Source organism: Trachypithecus francoisi, unplaced genomic scaffold (assembly GCF_009764315.1).
Source record: "Trachypithecus francoisi isolate TF-2019V2 unplaced genomic scaffold, Tfra_2.0 Lachesis_group5, whole genome shotgun sequence".
NCBI classification, from domain to species: domain Eukaryota; kingdom Metazoa; phylum Chordata; class Mammalia; order Primates; family Cercopithecidae; genus Trachypithecus; species Trachypithecus francoisi.
The window spans coordinates 109276578-109300530 of NW_022681470.1; the positions used below are offsets into that span (position 1 = coordinate 109276578).

General features: G+C 41.5%; 2 protein-coding genes and 1 non-coding gene across 3 annotated transcripts in view; 2 read left to right on the forward strand and 1 right to left on the reverse strand.

Annotated features, from left to right (window-relative positions):
- Window positions 1-20466, reverse strand: part of CAPZA1 (capping actin protein of muscle Z-line subunit alpha 1) — a 49847-nt gene extending 29381 nt beyond the window's left edge. Inside the window, exon 1 of the mRNA XM_033200085.1 lies at window positions 20281-20466. Within this exon, the coding sequence (XP_033055976.1) occupies window positions 20281-20319 (39 nt within the window). The 5' untranslated portion in view covers window positions 20320-20466. The remainder of the gene's footprint in view (window positions 1-20280) is intronic.
- Window positions 5160-5220, forward strand: LOC117077012. Its single transcript, XR_004434610.1, has one exon. It is a non-coding gene; the product is annotated as a U7 small nuclear RNA (small nuclear RNA).
- A 104-nt stretch (window positions 20467-20570) lies between the features above and the next one.
- ST7L (suppression of tumorigenicity 7 like) overlaps window positions 20571-23953 on the forward strand; it is a 98908-nt gene continuing 95525 nt past the window's right edge. Inside the window, 2 exon segments of the mRNA XM_033200083.1 lie at window positions 20571-21294; window positions 23599-23681. Of these exon segments, the coding sequence (XP_033055974.1) occupies window positions 21102-21294; window positions 23599-23681 (276 nt within the window). The 5' untranslated portion in view covers window positions 20571-21101.

A 23953-nucleotide genomic window follows, 5' to 3' on the forward strand; every position in this document is an offset into this window, starting at 1 on the left:
TATTTTAAAACAAGTTATTTTAAAAATCAGTTTCAGCATTTTTTTTGGGACAGAGTCTCAGTCTATCACCCAGACTGGAGTACGGTAGCACAATCTCAGCTCACTGCAACCTCCACCTCCCAGGTTCAAGCCATTCTCTGGCCTCAGCCTCTTGAGTAGCTGGGATTACAGGCACGTGCCATACCGTCTGGTTAATTTTTGTGTTTTTAGTAGAGATGGGGTTTCACCATGTTGGCTAGGCTCGTCTTGAACTCCTGATCTCAAATGATCCACCTGCCTCACCTCCCAAAGTGCCAGGACTACAGGTGTGAGCCACGGCGCCCGGCCTCAGCTTTAATATCTAATGTAACAGATATGTCACATAAATAAAAATTCAGTTTTTAAGTATGTAAAGGAGTCCTGACAGTAAAAAAGTTTGAGAAGTGCTCCATTTTCTACTAAATTTTAACTAGGACTATCTCTGGTACAAAAGAATTTTTTTTTCTTTTTTTTTTGGCTTTCCTCTGTGTTCAAAAAGTTATATAAGAAATATAACGTTACTAGTATGATAAAGCAAATTAAAATTTTTTTAATAAAAAAAGGAGTATGTCAACATCCCTCATCCTTTAAATTTTTTTTTTTTTTAAGATGAAAAGGGAAATAAAGAAAGGTAAAGGCTACTGAGTGACGTGAAAACTGAAAGAACCAGGTCAAGGAAGCCAAAGGACTGAGGTGAGGATGTCCAAATCCTAAAGGCAATAAAGAAGGCTTTTTAAAGTTACTACTTGACCAAGACCTTTGACTTCACTTAATATCCCGATAGTACCTCATGCTTAAAAAATTGATCAATTGGTTAAACAAGGGGATTATATGAAAGATGAAGGTTAACTAAAAACTCACTTCCATTTTCTAAGTTAAAAAGCAGGGTGAGGAAAGAAAATCTAGTAGTATTATTTGAATCCAGGTTCAAGTGCTGAAAAAACTTAATATTCCCTGTTTACCTGAGAATACCAAGAACAGGAGAAATATCCAATTAGAGAAACCAAAACATCTCCCAGTTTTTAAATGAAAGTGAGGAAATTTGAAAGTATATGCAATGGCAAGGGTGAAATACTTAATGAGTGGTTAAAAAGAATGTAGTTATCATTAGATGTCAACATGGGATCCTAAAACACATTGTCATGGCAAGGAATCCTATGTTATTTCCCGACAGTTACTGAAATGGTGGATGGTTATTAGATATTTGATAGTTTCTGAAGTGTTGATTTTTTCACTATTTGAACACAATACCACAAAAATACCTTGACGTAGTAGTAAATATAATACATATAATTATGTTAAAATTATATAATATATAATTATATATTATATAAAATTATTCTATCTATATCTATATCTATATCTATATCTATATCTGGAGTTTCGCTCTGTCGCCCAGGCTGGAGTACAGTGGCATGATCTTGGCTCACTGCAACCTCTGCCTCCTGGGTTCAAGCAATTCTCCTGCCTCAGCCTCCCGAGTAGATGGGATTACAGGCACGTGCTACCACACCTGGCTAATGTTTGTATTTTTAGTAGGGATGGGGTTTCACCATGTTGGCTAGGCTGGTCTCGAACTCCTGACCTCAGGTGATCCACCTGCTTCAGCCTCCCAAAGTGCTGGGATTACAGATGCGAGCCACTGTGCCCGGCCCAATATATTTACATATTCACTATAAAATCTAAAGTCTGGGCTGGGTGTGGTGGCTCACGCCTATAAACCCAGCACTTTGGGAGGCCAAGGTGGGTGGATCACCTGAGGTCAGGAGTTTGAGACCAGCCTGGCCAACATGGTGAAACCCCTTCTCTACTAAAAATATAAAAGCTAGCCAGGCGTAGTGGTGGGCGCCTGTAATCCCAGCTACTTGGGAGGCTGAGGCAGGAGAACTGCTTGAACCCAGGAGATGGAGGTTGTAGTGAGCCAACACGGTGCCACTGCACTCCAGCCTTGGTGACAGGGTGAGACTCTGTCTCAAAAACAAAAAAAACAAAAACAAAAAACAAAATCTAAAGTCTGTTCCACGGCTCCTCCTTCCCTAATTCCTCCAACTCATATCACTTAGCTCCTAGACTTACAGCTACACTCATGCCTCAGGGCATATTTCTTGTTCCTTTGGCCAGAAATGCTCTTTTGGATGATTCACTCCAATCTTTATCCAGTCTCTGTTCAAATGTTACCTGCCAAATAAACTACCCTTCCCTAACTCCTATATATAAAGTAGCTGTTGTACCCTTCCAACCTTCACAATTCTAGCCCCTTTACTGCTTTATTTTTCTTCAAGGAATTTGCCACCAATGAACATATACTTACATGTTTACTGTCCAATATCCCCCAAAGAAGTCCAAGATCACAGAGCAAGAGTCAGTAAACTGCTAATGTAAAGGGCATATGGGCTTTGTGAGTCACAGTTTCTGTCCCAACTATTAAGCATGATTGTGTTCCAATAAAACTTTATTTTGGCCGGGCGCGGTGGCTCAAGCCTGTAATCCCAGCACTTTGGGAGGCCGAGACGGGCGGATCACGAGGTCAGGAGATCGAGACCATCCTGGCGAACACGGTGAAACCCCGTCTCTACTAAAAATACAAAAACTAGCCGGGCGAGGTGGCGGGCACCTGTAGTCCCAGCTACTCGGGAGGCTGAGGCAGGAGAATGGCGGGAACCCGGGAGGCGGAGCTTGCAGTGAGCTGAGATCCGGCCACTGCACTCCAGTCCGGGCGGCAGAGCGAGACTCCGCCTCAAAAAAAAAAAAAAAAAAACTTTATTTTGTACCCAGAAATTGTATTTCATGTAATTTTCACATCATTAAATATGACTATTCTTTTTTTTGTTTGTTTGTTTTCAACCATTCCAAAGCATTAGTTTATAGATCCTATAAAAACAGGCAGTGGGCTCAGCACAGCAGCTCACACCCGTAATACCAACACTTTAGGAGGCCAAAGCAAGAGGATTGCCTGAGCTCAGAGACCCAGCCTAGGCAACACAGTAAGATCTTATTTCTATTAAAAATAACAAAAAAATTTAGCCGGGCATGGTGGCACATGCCTGTAGTCCAAGCTACTCAGGAGGCTGAGGCAGGAGAATCACTTGAGCCTGGGAGGTCAAGGCTGCAGTGAGCTATGATTGTGCCACTGCACTCCAGCCTGGGCAATAGAGCAAGAGCCTGTCTCAATAAACAACAAAACAAAACAAAAACAGATGGTGGACTGGATTTGGCCCACTGGCCATAATTTGTCAACCCTTGACATAGAACAAAAGAACTTGTTATGTTTGTTCACTGCAGTATACCCAGGACTGAGACCTAGAACATACTGGGAATGTGAATGAATGAATACTATTTTATTGTTTATAAAACTCTTACATAATCTGTTTCTTTTATTGATCTTTAAAACAGCTTGTTAAAGCAGGCAGGGGAGAGACTATTATCCCCATTTATAAATCAAGAAATAGCTTCAGGGAGTATAAGTGCCTTGTCTAAGACCGCATGCTTATAATAAATGGGTGGAGCGGGAATTATAACTTAGACATTCAACTATATCATGCAGTATTAAAAGGAAGTAAAAGTCTGGAGGATTACCTTTAGTGTGTCACATGAATTTGGCTTTGTCCTTTTAGACTATTTTAACCAAGAATTGAGTCAAAGCTATGCTTGTGAAAGATGTGGTTGTCACAAAGTTGAGAGGAATAGATAAAATGATAAATAATAAGTTTAAAAGTTAACATTTTATCCAACTTCAAAACTGGGTCAAAGCTAAGATGAAATTAATAGCGCAAAAAGAGAGAGGGAAATGACTAAGCAGTTAGTGATTGAAAAAATATCTTTGCTACAATACAGATGAGGGCTGACATTTTCATTAACAGTGATTTAGTCAATCATTCTCAAAGGTGGGAGAGGGAAAGAAAGAAGGCAGTTACCTCCCATAAAGGGGAGGTATGCCAGCTCCCCTAACTTGAGAATCACTAATATGAAGGTTTTAGTTGAACAAAAACTGAACTGCAGCTTAGAAAAAAAAACCTTTAAAAAATTGTTCCTATTTCATAAAGTAATAGTTTCACTACACACTGTATTCATCAGATAGTATCTACACTAAAGGGTAGATCCTGCCCTCATGATCTGCCTGCTTCGGTCTCCCAAAGTGCTGGGATTACAAGCGTGAGTCACTACGCCCGGCCATCACTAGCTTTTAAAATTATTTCCTTGGGCTGGGCATGGTGGCTCACATCTATAATCCCAGCACTTTAGAGGCCAGGGCAGGTCAGGAGTTCGAGACCAGCCTGGCTAACATGTGGAAACCCTGTCTCTACTAAAAATGCAAAAATTAGCTGGGCGTTGTAATCCCAGCTACTCCGTCTCAAAAAAAAAAAAAAGTCCTTGACAATCACATACAAAAGAACTTCAAGTTAGTTAAATATTGAACCACTGCAACTCTTTGTGGGCACTGGTGGATAATTCTAGAAAGAAAAGGGAGAATTCTTTCGCTAGATAATATCCACATTCCACTTATCAGCAAAGGTCTGGTCAGTTTATACCACCCCAGTTTTGTATACTTTAGGAGCCAAATCTCTGCCAACATGTCTCCCTGGTGTCAATAAAAATCTTTACCTCCTTCATTAGTCTACTGAATGTATTAAAGACTTCACCTCTTGGCCTTGACTCATACTCTCCTTGGAAGTTGTGCCTTTCTCTCCATCTTGGTCTGTCTAAATCCTTCCCATCTTTTTAAGGTTGGGTTCTTCCAACTCAAACTTAAAAAGTGTTCAAAGTATATTTGAATGCTTAGCATAGCACCTAAAATACAACTGCTATTGACAATTAATTCTATAGATACTAGTCTGTCTCCAAAGACTCAAGCTTTTTTGGGAGGGAAACTGCCTTGCTTTCCTCTTCTATACATTACAGGGTCTAGCAAATTAAATTACATATAGCAGGCAATGAGTAAATGTTTACAAAATCCCTTCTGAATAAAAAGATGTAAAGGAAGTGTTCTCAGTTTTAAAGATTATCATGAGGTACTACGGCCAAATGGAAATATATAGGCTCTGGATTGGACAGACCTAGTTCTGAATTTCAGTCACTTAATCTCTTTGAACCACATCCACTCCCTAAAGTGGGACAGTATGTACTCCTTAAAAATTGTTGTGAATTGTTACAGCTCTTTTAGAATTTGTGTAGCAGGTTTTCTGGTTTTCACCGGAAACCAACTTACCCAGTATTAAATTTTAAAAAATTGTTGTGAAGATTAAATGAGATAATATATGGTGAAATCTTTAGCAGAACACTTAAAATATAACAGGAGAGGCTCAATAAATGTCAGCTACTGTTATCTTAACTGGTCACAGCAGGATAACTGTTACTTTATAAACTGAGCAAACCCTTCAAATTACTATCAAATTACTACTTCAAAGAAAATAACCCTCTTTTTCTAGAAATCCTTTGGGTCCTAGCCACTTTATATTCTCTATCATTACCATCATAATAATCCCCACCAATAACTACAAATAGTAGCAACTTTTTATTGACCAAAAGAGCTTTATGAAAATGTCCGTTCCAATTTCCCTTTAAAGTAATAACACATATTTCAAAGTTTTTAAAGTTTTCCAAATAGGGTATAGTTAAAGAAAGTACAATAGTAGTAAATTGTGCCTCTGTAAATATTTATTGTACTTATTTTTACTCTAACCCATTCCAAAAGTATTCAAGAATAAATAGTTGCATTTATTTTCCTGAAAGAGATATATACAGGACGTTATTCTTATCCTGGTAAGATCTGCTTGCATAGAATTCAATGCTATTTCCTAAGGGAGTTTTTCCCATTTGAAGATCTTTCGGATGTTGCATCAAACTAAAAAGCTTCTGTATGGCAAAGGAGAAAATTAACAGTATAAGGAGACAACTAAGTGGGAGGAAATACTTGCAAACCATACATCTGATAAAGGGCTAATACTGAAAATATATAAGGAACTCAAAACAACTCAATAGCAAGAAAACAAATAACCCAATTTTAAAATGGACAAAGGGTCTGAAGAGACATTTCTCAAAGAGATACAAATGGACAACTGATATCTGAAAAAATGCTCAACATCTCTAATCAGGGAAATGCAAATTAAAACCACAATGAGATATCATCCCATGCCTGTTAGAATGGCTATTATCAAAAAGACAAATGATAATAAGTCTTGGGCCAGGATAAGGAGAAAAAGGAACCCTTCTGTTGGTGGGAATGTAAATTAGTATAGCCATTTTGGAAAATACTAATAGCATGGAAATTCCACAATATACCAAAATTACCATATGATTCAGAAATTCACTTCTGGATAGATAGCCAAAGGAACTGAAATTGGTATGTCAGAGAGATATCTGCACCATGTTCATTTCAGCAGTGTTCACAATAATCAAGATAAAAAAGTAACCTAAGTATCAATCAACTCAACAGATGAATGGATAAAGAAAATGTGTTGGCCGGGCGCGGTGGCTCAAGCCTGTAATCCCAGCACTTTGGGAGGCCGAGAAGGGCGGATCACGAGGTCAGGAGATCGAGACCATCCTGGCTAACACGGTGAAACCCCGTCTCTACTAAAAATACAAAAACTAGCCGGGCGAGGTGGTGGGTGCCTGTAGTCCCAGCTACTCAGGAGGCTGAGGCAGGAGAATGGCGTAAACCCGGGAGGCGGAGCTTGCAGTGAGCTGAGATCCGGCCACTGCACTCCAGTCCGGGCGACAGAGCGAGACTCCTCCTCAAAAAAAAAAAAAAAAAAAAAAAAAAAGAAAATGTGTTATATACACACAATGGAATACTATACAGCCTTTAAAAAGAAGGTAATTCTGTCTTTCGCAACAAGAAGGATGGACCTGAAAGATACTATGCTAAGTGAAATAAACCAGACACAGAAAGACGAATACTTTATGATCTCACTATAAGATATGTGGAATCTAAAAAAGCCTATCTCAGAGAAACAGAGACTAAAATGGCGGTTACCAGAGGCTGAGGGGTCAGGGAAGGGATGGGGAAAGGAAAGATATCAAAGATAGCAATCAGAGGGTACAAAGTTACAGTGAGACTGGAAGAATAAGTTCTAGTGCTCTACTGCACTGCATGGTGACCACAGTTAGTAATAATGATAATGATAATGATACAGTACTGGTTTCACTAAATAAAAGTTACTGTTATCTGTGTTTCTTAAAATTCCAAATAAGCTAAATATTATTTTCCCAGTTTAGACCTAGAGATAACATAGAATGCACTTAGAAATAAAATTGTAGATGTATATAGTTTATCATTATCAAGCAAGAAGACTTGAAAAGCATAAAGATATGTCTTAAATCAGGATCAACATTATAAAAAACAGATGCTGGCACTTCCAAATAATTTGCCTCACATTCACTCTTTCAAAAGTCATTTTAATAGTCTTTAGAACTTGTTTTCTCTATTAGTAGCCAATTTTGAGTTTTATTAGACACAAGTAGGTAGTGAAGTCAGGCAAGCTAGTTTTAAGTAGAGCAATTTCACTTTAAAACATTCTACAAACTCTAGGGAATAACTGCTTTTCTGGTATGTCTTAAACACTTCACTATTTACTAAAGCAATTATGTACATCTCACATACACATGGAGTGGCAAACTTTAGGCTTCTCTCTAAGGCCTCTTTTGAACTAGGATTTGACATCCCACCCCGCCTCTGTGCCCACATCCCCGTTTGGTCTGTCTAGCCCAGTTTTAGCAAGAATCTGCCCACTCTTGATATCTAATCAAGTTCTTCATCCCCTATCTTTGATGTATAAGTCTTTGAACTGCCTTCAGCATGAATCCCCCTACCCTCATGGTCTCCTCTTAATAATTTTCTCCCCAACTCTGCTTATTGGCTATACGTAAATACCCAGCTGTCTTTAATGTATTAGGAGTTGAGCCTGATTTTTCTCCTCTATTGTAATAGTCTTTTTTTTTTTTTTTTGGTTGTTTTTGAGATAGAGTCTTGCTCTGTCACCCAGGATGGAGTGCAGTGGCGTGATCTTGGCTCACTGCAACCTCCACCTCCTGGGTTCAAGCAATTCTCCTGCCTCAGCCTCCCAAATAACTGGGATTATTACAGACGCCCGCCACCACACCCTGCTAATTTTTGTATTTTTAGTAGAGATGGGGTTTCACCATGTTGGCCAGGCTGGTCTCAAACTCCTGACCTCTGGTGATCCACTCGCCTTGACTTCCCAAAGTGCTGGGATTACGGGCATGAGCCACCACACCTGGCCATAATAGTTCTGAACAGTCTTCTTTACTGTTTTAACATGCATTAGAATAATTTTTACTTTAACTGGGAGTCATTGTATTTCATATCACTCAGTAGTGTTTAAAACTGACATATTTAAGCATAACATTTACAACATACAGAAGAGAAAATTAAAATGAGTGAAAACATCCCATAAGCAACTTGTTTAGGAGCTTAAATGTGCTTAAAAAAAAATACCCACAAGGTTAAAAAATTAGGAAAAAGCCTCTTTGAACCTATTCTGGTCCACAGGTTGCCCAAGAATAAATAAAATAAAAGAAATTAGGGAAAAATGACCACTCCAAGTATCTTGAGATTCACGTGTTAGTGAGCAATGATGCAGATGTCAAGTTCGAAAGGGAGAACCCATGCTAGATGGAAAAAGCAGCAGTGGGAAACAAGAACGATTTTGCCTTTAAGATCTGGTATGTATCTGGCATGTTACGGCATCCTAATTTAAAGTATATCTTTTTACCAATTATTTTTTTTTCTCAAAATCACTGGAAGTCAGATACAGTTTCACATGCCAGCTTTACTGATAAATTGCTTGGGTCTTAGTTTCTTCTTTGTGATTATAAAACCTACTCATATCTAGGACTGTTTTAAGAACCCATGAGGTAACATGAGACAGACTCCCATACAGCAGATACTTAATTTTTTTCCCTAAGCAAATACCTAGACATCACTGAACTCTGAGTTATGTTGTCTTCTAAAAAGTTCAGCTCTTTGTGTTTAACAATTTGTTCACTCACTCAAAACAAACCACAAAACAATTCATTTGGTCTCAGGCACTGAGATGAATACCAAAGATAAAGACAAAGAGTAGGGCTGTCAAAGAAGTAAGCCAACAAATTATCTTTTGCCTTAAATCAGTGGTTCTGGACCTTGGCTACACATTAGAATCGCCTGGGAAGATTTAAATATACTGATATATGGGAATTTCTGCCTGCAGAAATTCTGATGTAATAGTCTGGGGTAGGGCTTGGGCATCAGTTTAAAAGCTTCCTCAGGTGATTCTAACATGCTGTCAGGGTTGACAGCCACTACCTTAAGCTAATATAAAGTGCAAATCATCCTGGTAGATATAAACAACATAAGACGAACATAACATACAGTAAGCACCTTAGCTTTCCAATCTCTGTATACTTTACCACTGTTAACAAAACAATTTATACAAATCATAGCCCTCAGTAAAGATGTGCCCAACATTTAAAAATAACTATAATTCAGGCTAGGCACAGTGAGCTCATGCCTGTAATCCCAGCACTTTCAGAGGCCAAGGCAGGAGGATCGCTTGAGCCCAGGAGCTTGAGACCAGCATGGGCACACAATGATGTCTCGTCTCAAAAAATAAAAAATCCGGTCGGGTGTGGTGGCTCAAGTCTGTAATCCCAGCACTTTGGGAGGCCGAGGTGGGTGTATCATGAGGTCAGAAGTTCAAGGTCAGCCTGGCCAAGATGGTGAAACCCTGTCTCCACTAAAAATGCAAAAAATCAGTCAGGTGTGGTGGTAGGCACCTGTAATCCCAGCTACTCAGGAGGCTGAGACAAGAGAATCGCTTGAATCCGGGGGGCAGAGGTTGCAGTGAGCCAAGATGGCACCACTGCACTCCAGCCTGGGCGACAGAGTGAGACTCTGTCTCTAAAAAAATAAAAATAAATACAAATAAAAAATTAAAAAATTAAAAATAATTAGCCAGGGCCGAGTGCAGTGGCTCATGTCTGTAATCCCAGGAGTTTGAGACCAGTCTGGGCAATACAGTGAGACTGTCTCTACAAAAAAATTCAAAAATTAGTTGCGTGCTTGCAGTCCCAGCTACTCAGGAGGCAGGCTGAGGTGGGAGGATCACTTGAGCCCAGGAGGCAGAGGTTGCAGCAAGCCAAAATCCCACCACTGAACTCCAGTCTTGGTGACAGAGTGAGACCCTGTCCCAAAAACAAAATAAAAAATTAAAAACAACTCTAAGTCACAGCAGCAAAACTGCCAAAGCAGTAGTACAGATAACATAAGGCACAGAACTTGAGTAAGTAGTTGGATATTGAGCTGGGTTGGTGAAAGGCAACTACAAAGAAAAGGAGAGGCTGGGCTCTGCAAAGTACTTTAGATAGGGTGTAAGGGAAGAAAGGGAAGGCACTATGAATGAGGGAATAAGAAGAACAAAAAAGGTAGTGGGAAAACACTCTCTTGTTTGGTGAACAGAAGATTTGGAGATAATAAAAGAGAAGGATGAAGTAAGATAAGTCAAATAGCAGTAATGATGGTAATATCAAATCTGGTTTTATTCTGTACATCATAGGCAATGGTCACTTGCTAAAGCTTTCTGAGGACAAAGCTCCATTAATAAAAATCTATCAGTAATACAGAAGTACTGCAGTCCTCAATATGGTCTCACAAAACTTGGAAATCAGACTGCCCTACGAGAGTTAACAATGAAATCAAGAAAGATGCTATCCAAGCAAGAGTCATGCATTCAACAAATATCAGAAGACCCACTATGTTTTAGGCAATGGTGACTCACTAGCATACTGTCCTCATGGAGTTTACATTCCAGTGGGTAAAGACAACAGCAAAGATTAAATAAGTAAAATACAAGCTGGCAAGTGATAAATGCTATGGAGAAAAAACAAGGCAAAGAAAAGGGACATGAAATGTTAGGATTTGGAACTGGACAGAACAACCAGAGAAAGCTTCACTAAGGAGGTGACTTCTGGTTAAGTATCTGAAGTGAGGGATACAGAAGGAAGAGAACTCCAGAGAAAAGAATGCAAAGATTCTTCAGTGAGAATATGTGATTGGAACAAAGACCAGAAGAAGAACATGTAGAAGATAAAGTCAGAGATAAATGGCAAAGAGGTAACATCCCAGAACATAGGGACTTAGAAGAAGATGGGAAGCCACTGGAGGGCTTTGAGCAGAAAAGTGACATGTTCTGACCTACATTGTAACCAGATCACTCTGGATGCTTCATTGAGGACAGACTGCTGGGGAGGAGCAACAGCAGAAGCAGGGAAACCAGAAAAAAATAGTATTTTAATAATCTAGAGGTCACAATGGCTTCTTCCAGAGTGGTTAGAATAAGGGTGTGGTAAGAAATAGTCAAATTCTGGGTTTATTTTAAAGACAGAGCCTACAGGATTTGCCAGTGGACTACATGTGGATTGTGAGAGAAATAGTAGTCAAAGATAACACTAATGTTTTTGACCTGAGCAACTAAAGAATGGAAGCATCATTAACTAAGGGTGGCAGACTGTAGAAGCTGCAGCATGCAAATTTTTGACACATAACCAGTCCTGAAAAACTCTCCTGCTAGTAATGTGACAACAAATGAACCTATCTAGAGGAAAAATGTCCACTGCTGTTATACAAAGACCTGACTTGCTTTTGATGTTGGGTACATATGCCTATTATGAAAGAAAATGCCATCAGTACTTTGGACTATCTAGTTAACTTCCTTTGTTCTAATTCTATGTTCCGTTAAAACATTCTAACTTGATTTCCCATGTTCCTGACCTATCTGAAAAAAAGAACTTAGTTCCTTCTATATGTATTAAATTGTTATTCCAGTTTTATACATTAGTTTCATAAGCCTAGCTAAAATGAGTTTATCCCTGAGAGAGACTTGGGTTTAGCATCCTGATCAATCAAGCTTCTGAGCTAAATAAGCAGAGGACTAAGATTTGAACCACAGTAAGTTCGCTAAGATAACGGTTCTCAAGTATTCCAATAATTATTGGGAGGCTTATTACAAATAATTCCTGACCACTGGTTCCAAAAAATTCTGATTCAGTATACCTAGAATGGAACTCAGAAATCTGTTTTTGAAGGAAACACAGATTCTGCCGTAGGTAAGGATGTTCTAAGATACTGTCATACTGTAAAGTTTCTCCTTGGCCTCGTTACGTGCGGGGACTTTAATGATCTTTAAATTTCTAGAGCCATGATTTTCAACATGCATTTAATAACACAGCATAAATACTAGAATTCTTCATGGCATACTTAAGTTCAAAGAGCACTAAACAACTTTTTTTTTTTGAGACAGAGTTTTGCTCTTGTTGCCCAGGCTGGAGTGCAATGGCACGATCTCGGCTCACTGCAATGTCTGCCTCTCAGGTTCAAGCTATTCTCCTGCCTCAGCCTACTGAGTAGCTGGGATTACAGGCATGTGCCATCACGCCGGGCTAATTTTGTATTTTTAGTAGAGAAGGGGGTTTCTCCATGTTGGTCAGGTTGGTCTTGAACTCCTGGTCTCAGGTGATCTGCCCCCCTCAGCCTCCCAAAGTGCTGGGATTACAGGCGTGAGCCACCACACCCAGCCCTTCCTTTTTTTTTTTTTTTTGAGTCAGAGTCTCGTACTGTTGCCCAGGCCAGGCTGCAGTGCAATGGCCTGATCTCAGCTCACTGCAATCTCCTAATCTCAGGTTCAAGTGATTCTCCGAAGTAGCTGGGACTACAGGCGTGTGCCACCATGCCCGGCTAATTTTTGTATTTTCTGTAGAGATGGGGTTTCACTACGTTGCTCAGGCTGGTCTTGAACTCCTGGGTTCAAGCAATCCACCTGCCTCCGCCTCCCAAAGTGCTGGGATTACAAGTGTGAACCACCGCACCTGGCCATTCAGCAACAATTTTTTTTTTTTTTTTTTTGAGACGGAGTCTCGCTCTGTCCACTGGGCTGGAGTGCAGTGGCCGGATCTCAGCTCATTGCAAGCTCCGCCTCCTGGGTTTACGCCATTCTCCTGCCTCAGCCTCCTGAGTAGCTGGGACTATAGGCGCCCGCCACCTCGCCCAGCTAGTTTTTTTGTATTTTTTAGTAGAGACAGGGTTTCACCGTGTTAGCCAGGATGGTCTCGATCTCCTGAACTCGTGATCCGCCCTTCTCGGCCTCCCAAAGTGCTGGGATTACAGGCTTGAGCCACGGCGCCCGGCCTCCATTCAGCAACAATTATAATGCAGTCAGGACCAGAGAACACCAATGTTTCAGTGTCTATAAAGGCATCCAGGTTACTACATGATTAACTTGGTTGCTGTTGAGGATTATGTCATTATTTCATCAAAACTGCTTACTATCTTACTATCCCTCAAAGGAATCAAAACGGGTAAGAACATAGGCTCTGACAGTAGACAACAGCATTGTATCCACACTGCCATTTACTAGTTCTGGACACCTGGTCATATATTTTAATCTCAAATGTGCCTGTGTCTCAGTTTACTCTACTATAAAATGGGTATAAGTATCTGTCCTATAAGGATGTTGTGAGATAAAATACATGGTTAATACATAAAGTAGTTAGCACAAAATAAGCACTTAAATGTTATCCAGATGTAAAACAAAGAATCCACAAGGTAAAGTTCTCTCACCACCTTCCTTTGGTATAGTCTGCCATTATGTTGTTTTCTTGTTTAAACAGTATGTTATACCATGACCTACACTCAACAGAGTTCGATCAATGTTCCATTTCACCGACACTGCCTTAACAATCTGTATGTGCAGTTGTACCAAAGATAAATTTTACACATTGCTCAAAATTTCATAATACATTATAGCTGTGAAGAATTTATGATAAACCAGGAAGGATGTAGAAAGAAAGGAGAGGCCTGAGGCAGAGAGATAATTAAACATGTTGTTAAAAATAATTCAAGCATAAAAAAAGGTCCTGAATGAAAATAATGGTACAAGGAATGTTGACAGGTTAGAGATATTATTAAGTGAAAAGTGTGTTTGTATATGCATAGAATTAGAAAAGATACAAGAGGAATTGGTAATATTGGCTAGTTGTAAGGGAAACCAGGTGGGTGGAAGACAGGGGCAGGAGGGGACTTTTTACTCATGCCCTTTCCCACCATTTTAATTTTTTTTTTTTGGTAGAGCCAGGGATCTCACTATGTCATTCAGGCTAGTCTCAAACTTCTGGGCTCAAGTGATCATCCCGGCTTAGCCTCCCAAAGTATTGGGATTACAGGTGTGACCCACCACACAGAGCAAATTTCAATTTTAAGCCTGTTATTATAGTTCCTATATACCTACAATTTTTAAATTAATGGAAATGGCTTTCAGGACGAGGGTCACCATGGCAGCCACTTTGGCTAGGCTTGGGCTCTCATCTGTCAAGCAGGTTCAGGTTCAATTCCACCCCTTTGAGAAGTGGAGTTGATGAGGACCTTCCTCTAGGTGATGAGTAACTAGAAGGTCCACTCCACCAATCTCAACTGCTCAGATACTGTGGACATGAGGTGGACATGCAGCATGATGACTCTGAGCCCTGTGTGGACATGCTATTCAGAGATGCTGTGTGGACCTTGCCTCATCTCACCACTCTGGAAATGCTCACTGCCTTTGCCTCCCACATTGTGGCCAGAGATGTGGCAAGGAGCCAAGAACGTGCTGGTACTGGGCAATGACAGTGCCAAAAAGACCAACAAGCTGATTTCAGACTGGACTAGAACACTTATCTAAAAAGAGCTTTACTTAATTCAAATCACTATCTGGAGGGCCACAGAGGAAGGCCCTCTAAATGCTTGGCAAGACCAAGATATCATAATTAGGAAGCTTTCTTATGGGAGTGGGAGGCTGACAGCCCTGTGACCACAATGTTTCTGGGTCAAGGCGAGACTAGGGGGGTGTCTGGATGAACCTGAATTTATTTTACTTTCTTATGTCAATCACTGCTTACCCCTTCCAGTATGACTTCTCCCACTGCTCACTCGAGGTACCTCTCACTCTTATTTACCGAATCCAGTTGGAAAGAATACTGTCAGAGTGAGTGCTGTTTTCTCCGTCCTCATCTTTCTATCTCAGTAGCATCTGCCACTCTTAATTCATTCATGCCTTGGAAACTTTTTCCCTCTTGGGTCCTTTTTCCTTAAAACACACACCAGGTGTGTGTTTTAATCTGCTCGCTAAAGGAGAGTACTTCCAGCTGGTGAAGGACGTACTTTCATTAGGGGCTTTGCAAGGCTCCAGTATATATATATATACACACCATCATTTTGGTAAGGCTTTGCAGTTTATGGGATCTATTAGGAAGATGCTCCCAGAGGAGTCAAATGTTCCCAGCAGTGGCATAACAGAGCACCAATGATGTCAGTAGATGCTCAGATACAAGGAATACATAGAGGCACCCAAACTGTGGACGTACTCTTGACCACAAGAAACACCTAGAGACTAACAGAAATAATTGTGGGGGAAGGATTGTTTTATAGGAGATGAAGGGGTGTGAACTGGGGAGATATGAGAATTAATGAAGTTGTGTTCTCTTTCATACCAATAGGCGGTGCCTACACTGTGTGCTTGGCACTATGCTAGGCACTAGATAAAGATACATGCTTTCAGTCATCAAAGAACTCAGTCTTCTTATCAGGGCAAATGTAGGAAAGCAGACAATGAATAGAACCTTCTGGAACATTTTAGTGTTTCAATTTTTAAAATAGAGATTTTTCATTAGAGTTTGAAATAGTTAATTAAATTTTCTTGGGCTGGTTTGATCCAATTCCCCCCTACTTCTCTATTTTAGATGGAAATTGAGGCCCGCCCATAGAGGTTAAGTCATGTTTCCAAAATCAGTCACAAGGTGACTAGAAGCACAACAGGGAAAGGCCAAATATAACACTCACAATCACTCTTTTCCACTACATCATAATACCTCCCCCGCCCCTTTCTTTTTTTCAGATGGAGTTTTGCTCTGTCGCCCAGGCTGGAGTGCAATGGCACGATCTCAGCTCACTGCAACCTCCGCCTCCGGGGTTCAAGCTATTCTCCTGCCTCAGCCTCCTGAGTAGCTGGCGTGCCACCACGCCCGGCTAATTTTGTATTTTTAGTAGAGACGGGGTTTCACCATGTTGGTCAGGCTAGTCTCGAACTCCTGACCTCAGGTGATCCGACAGCCTTGGCCTCCCAAAGTTTGGGATTACAAACGTGAACCATCACGCCCGGCCCATACGACCTCATTTATAATCCATTAGATGGAAGCCTCTACTCTGGTTTTTCATTCATAGCTATATGGAAAAGAACAGTTTAGTGAAAAAAGCATGGCTACACAATCAGAAAAACCTGGGATCTGAATTTTCTGACAAATTCCACTACTTTGTTTAGCATTAAGCCCGGTCATAATAAAACAGCCAAGTGTTCTGGAAGAAATTATGATAAATCAATACTACTAACAAAAGACTGGACATGTGAGTTTACACCTGCTTATTAGGCTTTATGTACCTGTCCTAGAATTTCTTTTTCTTTTCTTTGAGACGGAGTTTCACTCTTGTTGCTCAGGTTGGGGTGCAATAGCACCATCTCGGCTCACCGCAACCTCTGCTTTCCAGGTTCCAGCGATTCTCCTGCATCAGCCTCTCGAGTAGCTGGGATTACAGGCATGTGTGACTGTGCCAGCTAATTTTTGTATTTTTAGTAAAGACGGGGTTTCTCCATGTTTGTCAGGCTGGTCTCGAACTCCCGATCTCAGGTGACGTGCCCACCTCGGCCTCCCAGAGTGCTGGGATTACAGGCGTGAGCCACCGAGCCCAGCCTGTCCTAGGATTTCTTAACAGATTATATGAATACCTCTCAGCAAAGCTAACTGAAAAGTGAAGATGGAAGAATGACAGTTTTAATATTAATTGATGACTCGTTAGAAAACAGCCACAACAAACAATCTTTAGGGCTTGCTTTATCCTACAATGGTAACTAGCAAATTATGGAGGTAATACATAATCAAGGATCCAGTTTAAAAGTATAAATATTTGGTGGGTGCAGTGGCTCACGCCTGTAATCCCAGCATTTTGGGAGGCCGACGCGGGCGGATAACGAGGTCAGGAGTTTGAGACCAGCCTGGCCAACATAGTGAAACCCTGTCTCTACTAAAAATACAAAAAATTAGCTGGGTGTGGTGGCAGGTGCCTGTAATCCCAGCTACTTGGGAGGCTGAGGCAGGAGAATCGCTTGAACTCGGGAGGTGGAGGTTGCAGTGAGCCGAGATCGTGCCATTGCACTCCAACCTGCTGGGAGACGGTGCGAGACTCTGTTTCAAAAAAAAGTATAAATATTTTTCATGTGCTCTAACAGAGCCCTCATATTTCATCTATTTACAACATTTTCTACAGCTCTACTAAATAATTTTGATAAACTTGATTCTCAAAAATGCCTTAAAACCACTACCGTTGTCTAAACTGAAAGCATGTAGTTTTTCTTAATACCGAAAACTTCACCTTATTACTGAAAGCACTGTCTAAACTGAAAGCGTAACTTCTCAATTACCATACTTTTGAAATTGTACACAAATATTCTTCTAGTTAGGCTGAAGGGAAAAAAATGCTAAACTTTTTTCCAGCACCCCAAAAATTCTCTTTGCTTTTATGTTTTGCAAATGTTGAATGAAATAAAGAAAACAGACAATGAAAAGAACCCAAAGAAGTAATTCATCTCATATTTCAGGCTTCCTAATTATGGTATCTTCATCTTGCTAAGCATGTAATTAAAGAGCTCAAGTTCATTCTCAGAAACTGTGAACTCAAAGCTACAACTAAAACGTTTATTTCTAAAAGTTACTACACTTTCAACTTCCTGTTTTATTTAGACAGCTCATCATGACCATTTCAGGTAACAAAACCCAACTTCCTTTTTACAAAGTGATTAAAAAAACTTCAGCAGTTATGAGAATAGATGATTTTACTAGCTTTTACAAACATTTTTATAAGGAAATTAGAGTCCATTCATTATCACCAAATTTTCTAAAGGTTTACTGCCTTTAGAAAATGTAACCAAGATAAAAAGCAATATTGAAATATATTTGGCAACAAAAAAACTATGCTAGAAGACGAAATTGGTCACAGATCTGCTATTAAAAAACCCAAGACTGGCGGGGCGCAGTGGCTCATGCCTGTTATCCCAGCACTTTGGGAAGCCAAGGCGGGCAGATCACGAGGTCAGGAGTTGGAGACCAGCCTGGCCAACATAGTGAAACCCCGTCTCTACTAACAATACAAAAAATTAGCCAGGCGTGGTGGCAGGCGCCTGTAATCCTAGCTACTCGAGAGGCTGAGGCAGGAGAATCGCTGGAACCAGGGTGGCAGAGGTTGCAGCGAAGATCGCACCACTGCACACCACCCGGGGTGACAGAGCGAAACTCCGACTCAAAACAAAACAAAACAAACCCCAACACATTAATGTTATTAAAACACTGCCACTATCTAAAGACATCTTAATTGGCATTTTAAAACATATATTTTCCCAAGTTTAATTAAAGGCATTCTAACCTGGTATCGAAGACAAAAATCCAACAACACTGGTCAATGTGTATCACATAGGCACAATAAACTTAAAAGTTTATTATTTAAATTACTTGTGGAATTTTGGCCGGGCGCGGTGGCTTACGCCCATAAACCCAGCACTTAAGTGGCGGAGGCGCTTGAGCCCAAGAGTTTGAGACCTGCCTGGGCAACAAGATGAAACCCAGTCTCTACAAGAAATACAAAAATTAGCTTGATGTGTTGGCGGGTGCCTGTAATCCCAGCTACTTGGGAAGCTGAGGCAGGAGAATCATTTGAACCCGGGAGGCGGAAGCTGCAGTGAGCCCAGCGAGACTCCGTCTCAAAAAAAAAAAAAAATTATTTGTTTAGTTGTAACAGGATTTGTATTATAACAGGATTTTTGCTTAATTTTATTTGAATAGTAACTATTTGCCTTAGAACAATTTATTATAGATTGATTTCCAGCATAAGCTCATATATGTCTTTGTTTTTGTCCTAAATCTTATGTATGAAGATCAGTTTCCAAATAAGAGAAAATCTAATACTGTGGTTCAATGGCTTGTTAAGCATTTCAAAATGGCATGCCATATGTGGGTATGATGTATCAAGTTATTCGGTGCAGAGGACTTATGGATCATTAACAGTCCCCTCCCCATTCCAACTTCTTATTAAGAAAAACACCCTGGTAGATTTACAGAGTACTCAAGGGGACACATTTTCCAATAGCCACAGCAGGAGACAAATGTCATAATTCTTGTAAGTAAGTTGTCTTGTGAGGTCATTCTAAGTTCCATGTGCCCTAAAATCATGTACTTACTGAAAAGCCTGACAAAACTGTTACGAAACTGTGCAACTGTCAGAAGAAAAGTTATTCCATCTTAGAATGTACTCTTGTATTTAAGACGCTTTTCAGGAAATAAGTATACAAACTGCACACTGACAAATTCAGCTAATCAAAGACTCCACAGTGGAGCACCAGAGAAGGCAGGATGCTTTCTCAAGTCTTGAATGTGTTAACATGCAGTTTATTATCTGTTACAGAAAATCTTTCTTGAGGTTAAGAAAATCCATCAGCTATTCTAGATTTGTTAACAAGAAACAAAATTTTCAAAAATTATCGTTAAAAGGGTGTGTCTACAGGGAAAGACTGGTGCTCAAATTGTGAAGCACATGCCCTGAGGCTCACAGATTTATTATAGCGAATCAGACAGGCGACAGAACATGAGAAAAGTACTGCATGTCTACTGAGGTGGACAACATTTGGGACCTCTCCTTGTCGAGGAGTCGTGACAGCAAAATCACTTCCTGAGGAAGGAGGAGCAAAAGGGAAGAGGCCATCCTGACCAGGAAGTGACTCGTCCTAAACTAACCCCAATTATACCTACAAATGGGGGGATGGGGGTTAGCCCCAACTGCTAAAGGCGGTAAAATAACTGCTTTTTGATACGTCGCCACATAACCACCACCCCCTCTCAAAATTACAGGAAAAAAGTCCACAGTCACGATCTAATAAAGGAAACGTCTGTTCCCTCGCAGGGCCCCTGGGCTGTGCCTCAGCTCTGAGAGGAAAGGAGAGTCGCGGAACTGGGGCCACCGTGAGGCAGAGGAAAGCCCCGTAAAAGGGAAGCGTCCCGACTGCGGAGAGCGTATGTCAGCATGGACAAAGAAGCTTCTTTTTCCTGGGGACACTGCGAGGGTCCCAACGCAGCCAGGCCGAGCCCCAGTTCCCTGTCGGGGGAGGAGGTAAGAGAGAGAGGCGGACCCCTTACCTTCTCCTCATCCGACACACGATCATCGAAGTCGGCCATCTTGGGCTGTTCTGGCCCAGCCCGGCTGTGGGCGCTAGGCAGGCCGGGAAGAAAGCCGAGTGATGGAATCACCGCGGGGGCCGTCGGAAGGACCCGCCCGGAAACGCCGACCAAGAGGGCGCCATGTCAGTTATGCGCGGGAGTGACGTCTCCTAGTGCCAGCGCCCGCGCCCAGGAAGTAGGCTTTGCCTTCGGTGATTTAAAGTCTAATATCTTTACCAAGTGCCAGCGCCCGTGCCCAGGAAGTAGGCTTTGCCTTCGGTGATGTAAAGTCTAATATCTTTACCAATGAGTTACACTCATTTCTCATCCATCTAATGGGTGCTGGCAGCGTGTTTCGATTATTCTTGGTTCCTGGCCTCCATCCGACCAAGTCGCTGTTGCAGTTTTTCTGGTACCCGTTATCTCCACGACAGCCGAATCCATGGCTCTAAGAGCTGCTCGGCCGCTGGAACGATCGGTGGCTTTTCCAACCCCGGGGGGCGGGGGTGTGAAAGGTGACCCTCATTTCGTTTGGAAGCGGTAACACTTCACTTTGGGGTCACATCTTAGTCTAGTTCCTCCAGAACAGGCGCTGCTGTCCGCGCCTTCCCTGCCCCACGAAGGAATAGGTAGCCTCAATCTTGAGACACGCTCCTCCACCTTCGAAATCTCGGTCCCGGTTCCTCAGGACTCAGCCTTCAGAGAGGCCAACTTGAGGTCCGCCACTATCCCAGGATTCCCGACTCCCGGTTTCCTGTCCTTCTCCCCTCCCAGCTCCTGGCTCCTGCGGTAGCGGCAAGATGGCGGACCGTGGCGGCTCGGGTGAAGCCGCGGCTGCTGCACCTGTCCCCGGCCTAAACCCGACGCTGGGCTGGAGGGAGCGACTGCGAGCCAGGCTGGCGGGGACTGGGGCCTCGTTGTGGTTCGTGACGGGGCTGGGGCTGCTTTACGCTCTGAGGATCCCTTTGAGGCTGTGTGAGAATTTGGCAGCGGGTGAGAGGACGAGACCTCCTGGGGCAGGGCGGGGGGCCAGGAGAGATGTCGGGGGCAAGAGCCAAAGGGCAAGAGATTCTCGGTAGTCCTAGAGGGCCTCTGAGGAGTCGATGAGCGATCAAGTGGGTTCTTTTTCTTTTGGACTGCAACCTTGCAGTTGATTGTCAAGCCTGCTGCCTCTACCGGCTCCTCCCTAGAACTCTTTAACGTCCGTCCTCTCATGTCCTCGTTTTTCCGTGGAAAAGCCACCTGACAAGCTATAAGCTTCAGGTATTAGGACAGAAGGGTGCATTTTCAGATTGGGATACGTAATTTATATTGGCTCTCCCACCTCTGGTAGGATCCCATAAAAGTCACTCCTTTGAGTCTCTCACTACCCAGCTAAGAGAACTCATATCCAGGCAACAAAGATGAGCACGTCTGTAATTTAAAGATTTCAGAGAAAGAAAATGGCATGATTTTAATTGACGATTCTCTTGTTTTAAAATAGTTCTGTTAAGAAATAGTTGTCGTGATATTTTTGTCTGTTCTTTTAGGCTTATCTTGAGTAATAGTATAGGAAGTGAGAGAGCGCCACAAACAACTGTCGGGTTGCTAGTTCTTTCGACATCTGTAGAACACTTGCTATGTAGTCTGTGCTGAAAATACTAACACATGTAAGAAGTGATGATCCTGATGGAATTCTCATATACTGTACTATTCTTTAGTTGTAGACAGGATAAAGTGTTTAGGGCCCAGGTCCCCTTACCATGTGATTATATTTCACTCAAGGTCTGAGCAGCAACCTCAGAACAAGATAGAAGTATTTCTGTTATATGATTCAGTACAGTGGTTGATTTTTCTGTAGCAAAAGGCAGCAAATGTCCCCTTTCCTGTTCAGAGATGACATGAAAGACTGTGAGGTAAAGTTCGGAAATATTTTGGCTTTTTTGGAGGATAAGGTATCAAGTTCAAATATAACTAGCACACTAAAATAAGCTAAACTGAAGAGCTAAGTTGGCATCTCTGTAACAGGTGAATGAAGTGCTTAACGGCGGTTTCTATGCACAGTGTTACTGATTGACTTGTCATTTATTTATTTATTTATTTATTTTTTGAGACGGAGTCTCGCTCAGTCGCCCAGACTGGAGTGCAGTGGCGCGATCTCGGCTCACTGCAAGCTCCGCTTCCCGGGTTCATGCCATTCTCCTGCCTCAGCCTCTGGAGTAGCTGGGACTACAGGCGGCCGCCACCTCGCCTGGCTGATTTTTTTGTGTGTATGTTTTTAGTAGAGATGGGGTTTCACCGTATTAGCCACAATGGTCTCGATCTCCTGACCTCGTGATCCGGCTGCCTCGGCCTTCCAAAGTGGTGGGATTACAGGCGTGAGCCACCACGCCCAGCCGACTTGTCATTTATTTTTCTACATGTTAACCATATACATTTAGATGAGAATAGTTGATTACTATAGATTTTTCTTTTTTACTTTTTCTTTTCTTTTTTATTTTTTGTGAGACAGAGTCTCCCTCTGTCACCCACACTGGAGTGCAGTGGCAAGATCACTACAGCCTTGAACTCTTTTGCTCAAGCGATCCTCTGGCCTCAGCCTTCCAAGTAGCTGGGACTACAGGCGTGCACCACCACGACCAGCTGAGTTTTAAATTTTGCATAGAGACTGGGTCTATTTTATTTGCCTAGGCTGGTCTTGAACTCCTGGCTACCAGCGATCCTCCTGCCTTAGCTTCCCAAAACTCTGAGATTATGGGAGTGAGCCATCCTACCTGGCCAGATTTTTATTTCTTTCTAAAACCCACCGTACTTATGAAATAATTATTTGAAGTGAACAATCTGCTCCAGGATTTCAGTAAGTCAGGGAGATTTCTGTTTGTTGCTTTTCTCTTTGAGCCATTTTGCCTCTCTAGCTGATATACCAAATACATACACTGTTTCCTTCCCTCTAATTTGAGACCGTGGTTTTATATCCTACCAAAATAATTATGGAGTCGTTTTGAACCTCCTTTGTAAAAGCATGTTTGTTTATCTTCTTATTCTTACAGACTTGCAAAAGTTCTTGTCTAAATTATGACTTATAAGTGCTTTAGTTTTATTCTTTAAAGCAAGCTGAATTACCTCATTTTGATTTGTTGCAAATAGTTATAAGCCATTATGTATATTATATATACAAATTAAAATTTTTTCAAGTGAATTTCACACTAGATATTAATACAACTTAAGTCCCACCACTCATAAAGATACTTGCATATTTGTAACCTAAGTACATTAAATTTGCATTTTTTAAAACTTTGATTCTTGTTCTTTTGACAGTGACTGTATTTTTAAATTCATTGACACCCAAATTCTATGTGGCACTTACAGGGACATCTTCATTGATATCAGGACTGATATTTGTAAGTAGTTTCCATTTCCTTCCTTCATGTTTCGGTATTTATCTAAAGATTTTTTTTTTTTAATTTTTTTTTTTTTCCTTTTTTGACACGGAGTCTTGCTCTTTCGCCCAGGCTAGAGTACAGTGGCATGATCTTGGCTCACTGCAACCTCCACCTCCCAGGTTCAACCAATTCTCCTGTCTCAGCCTCCTGAGTAGCTGGGATTACAGGTGCCGGCCACCATGCTCGGATAATTTTTGTACTTTTAGTAGAGACAGTGTTTCACCACATTG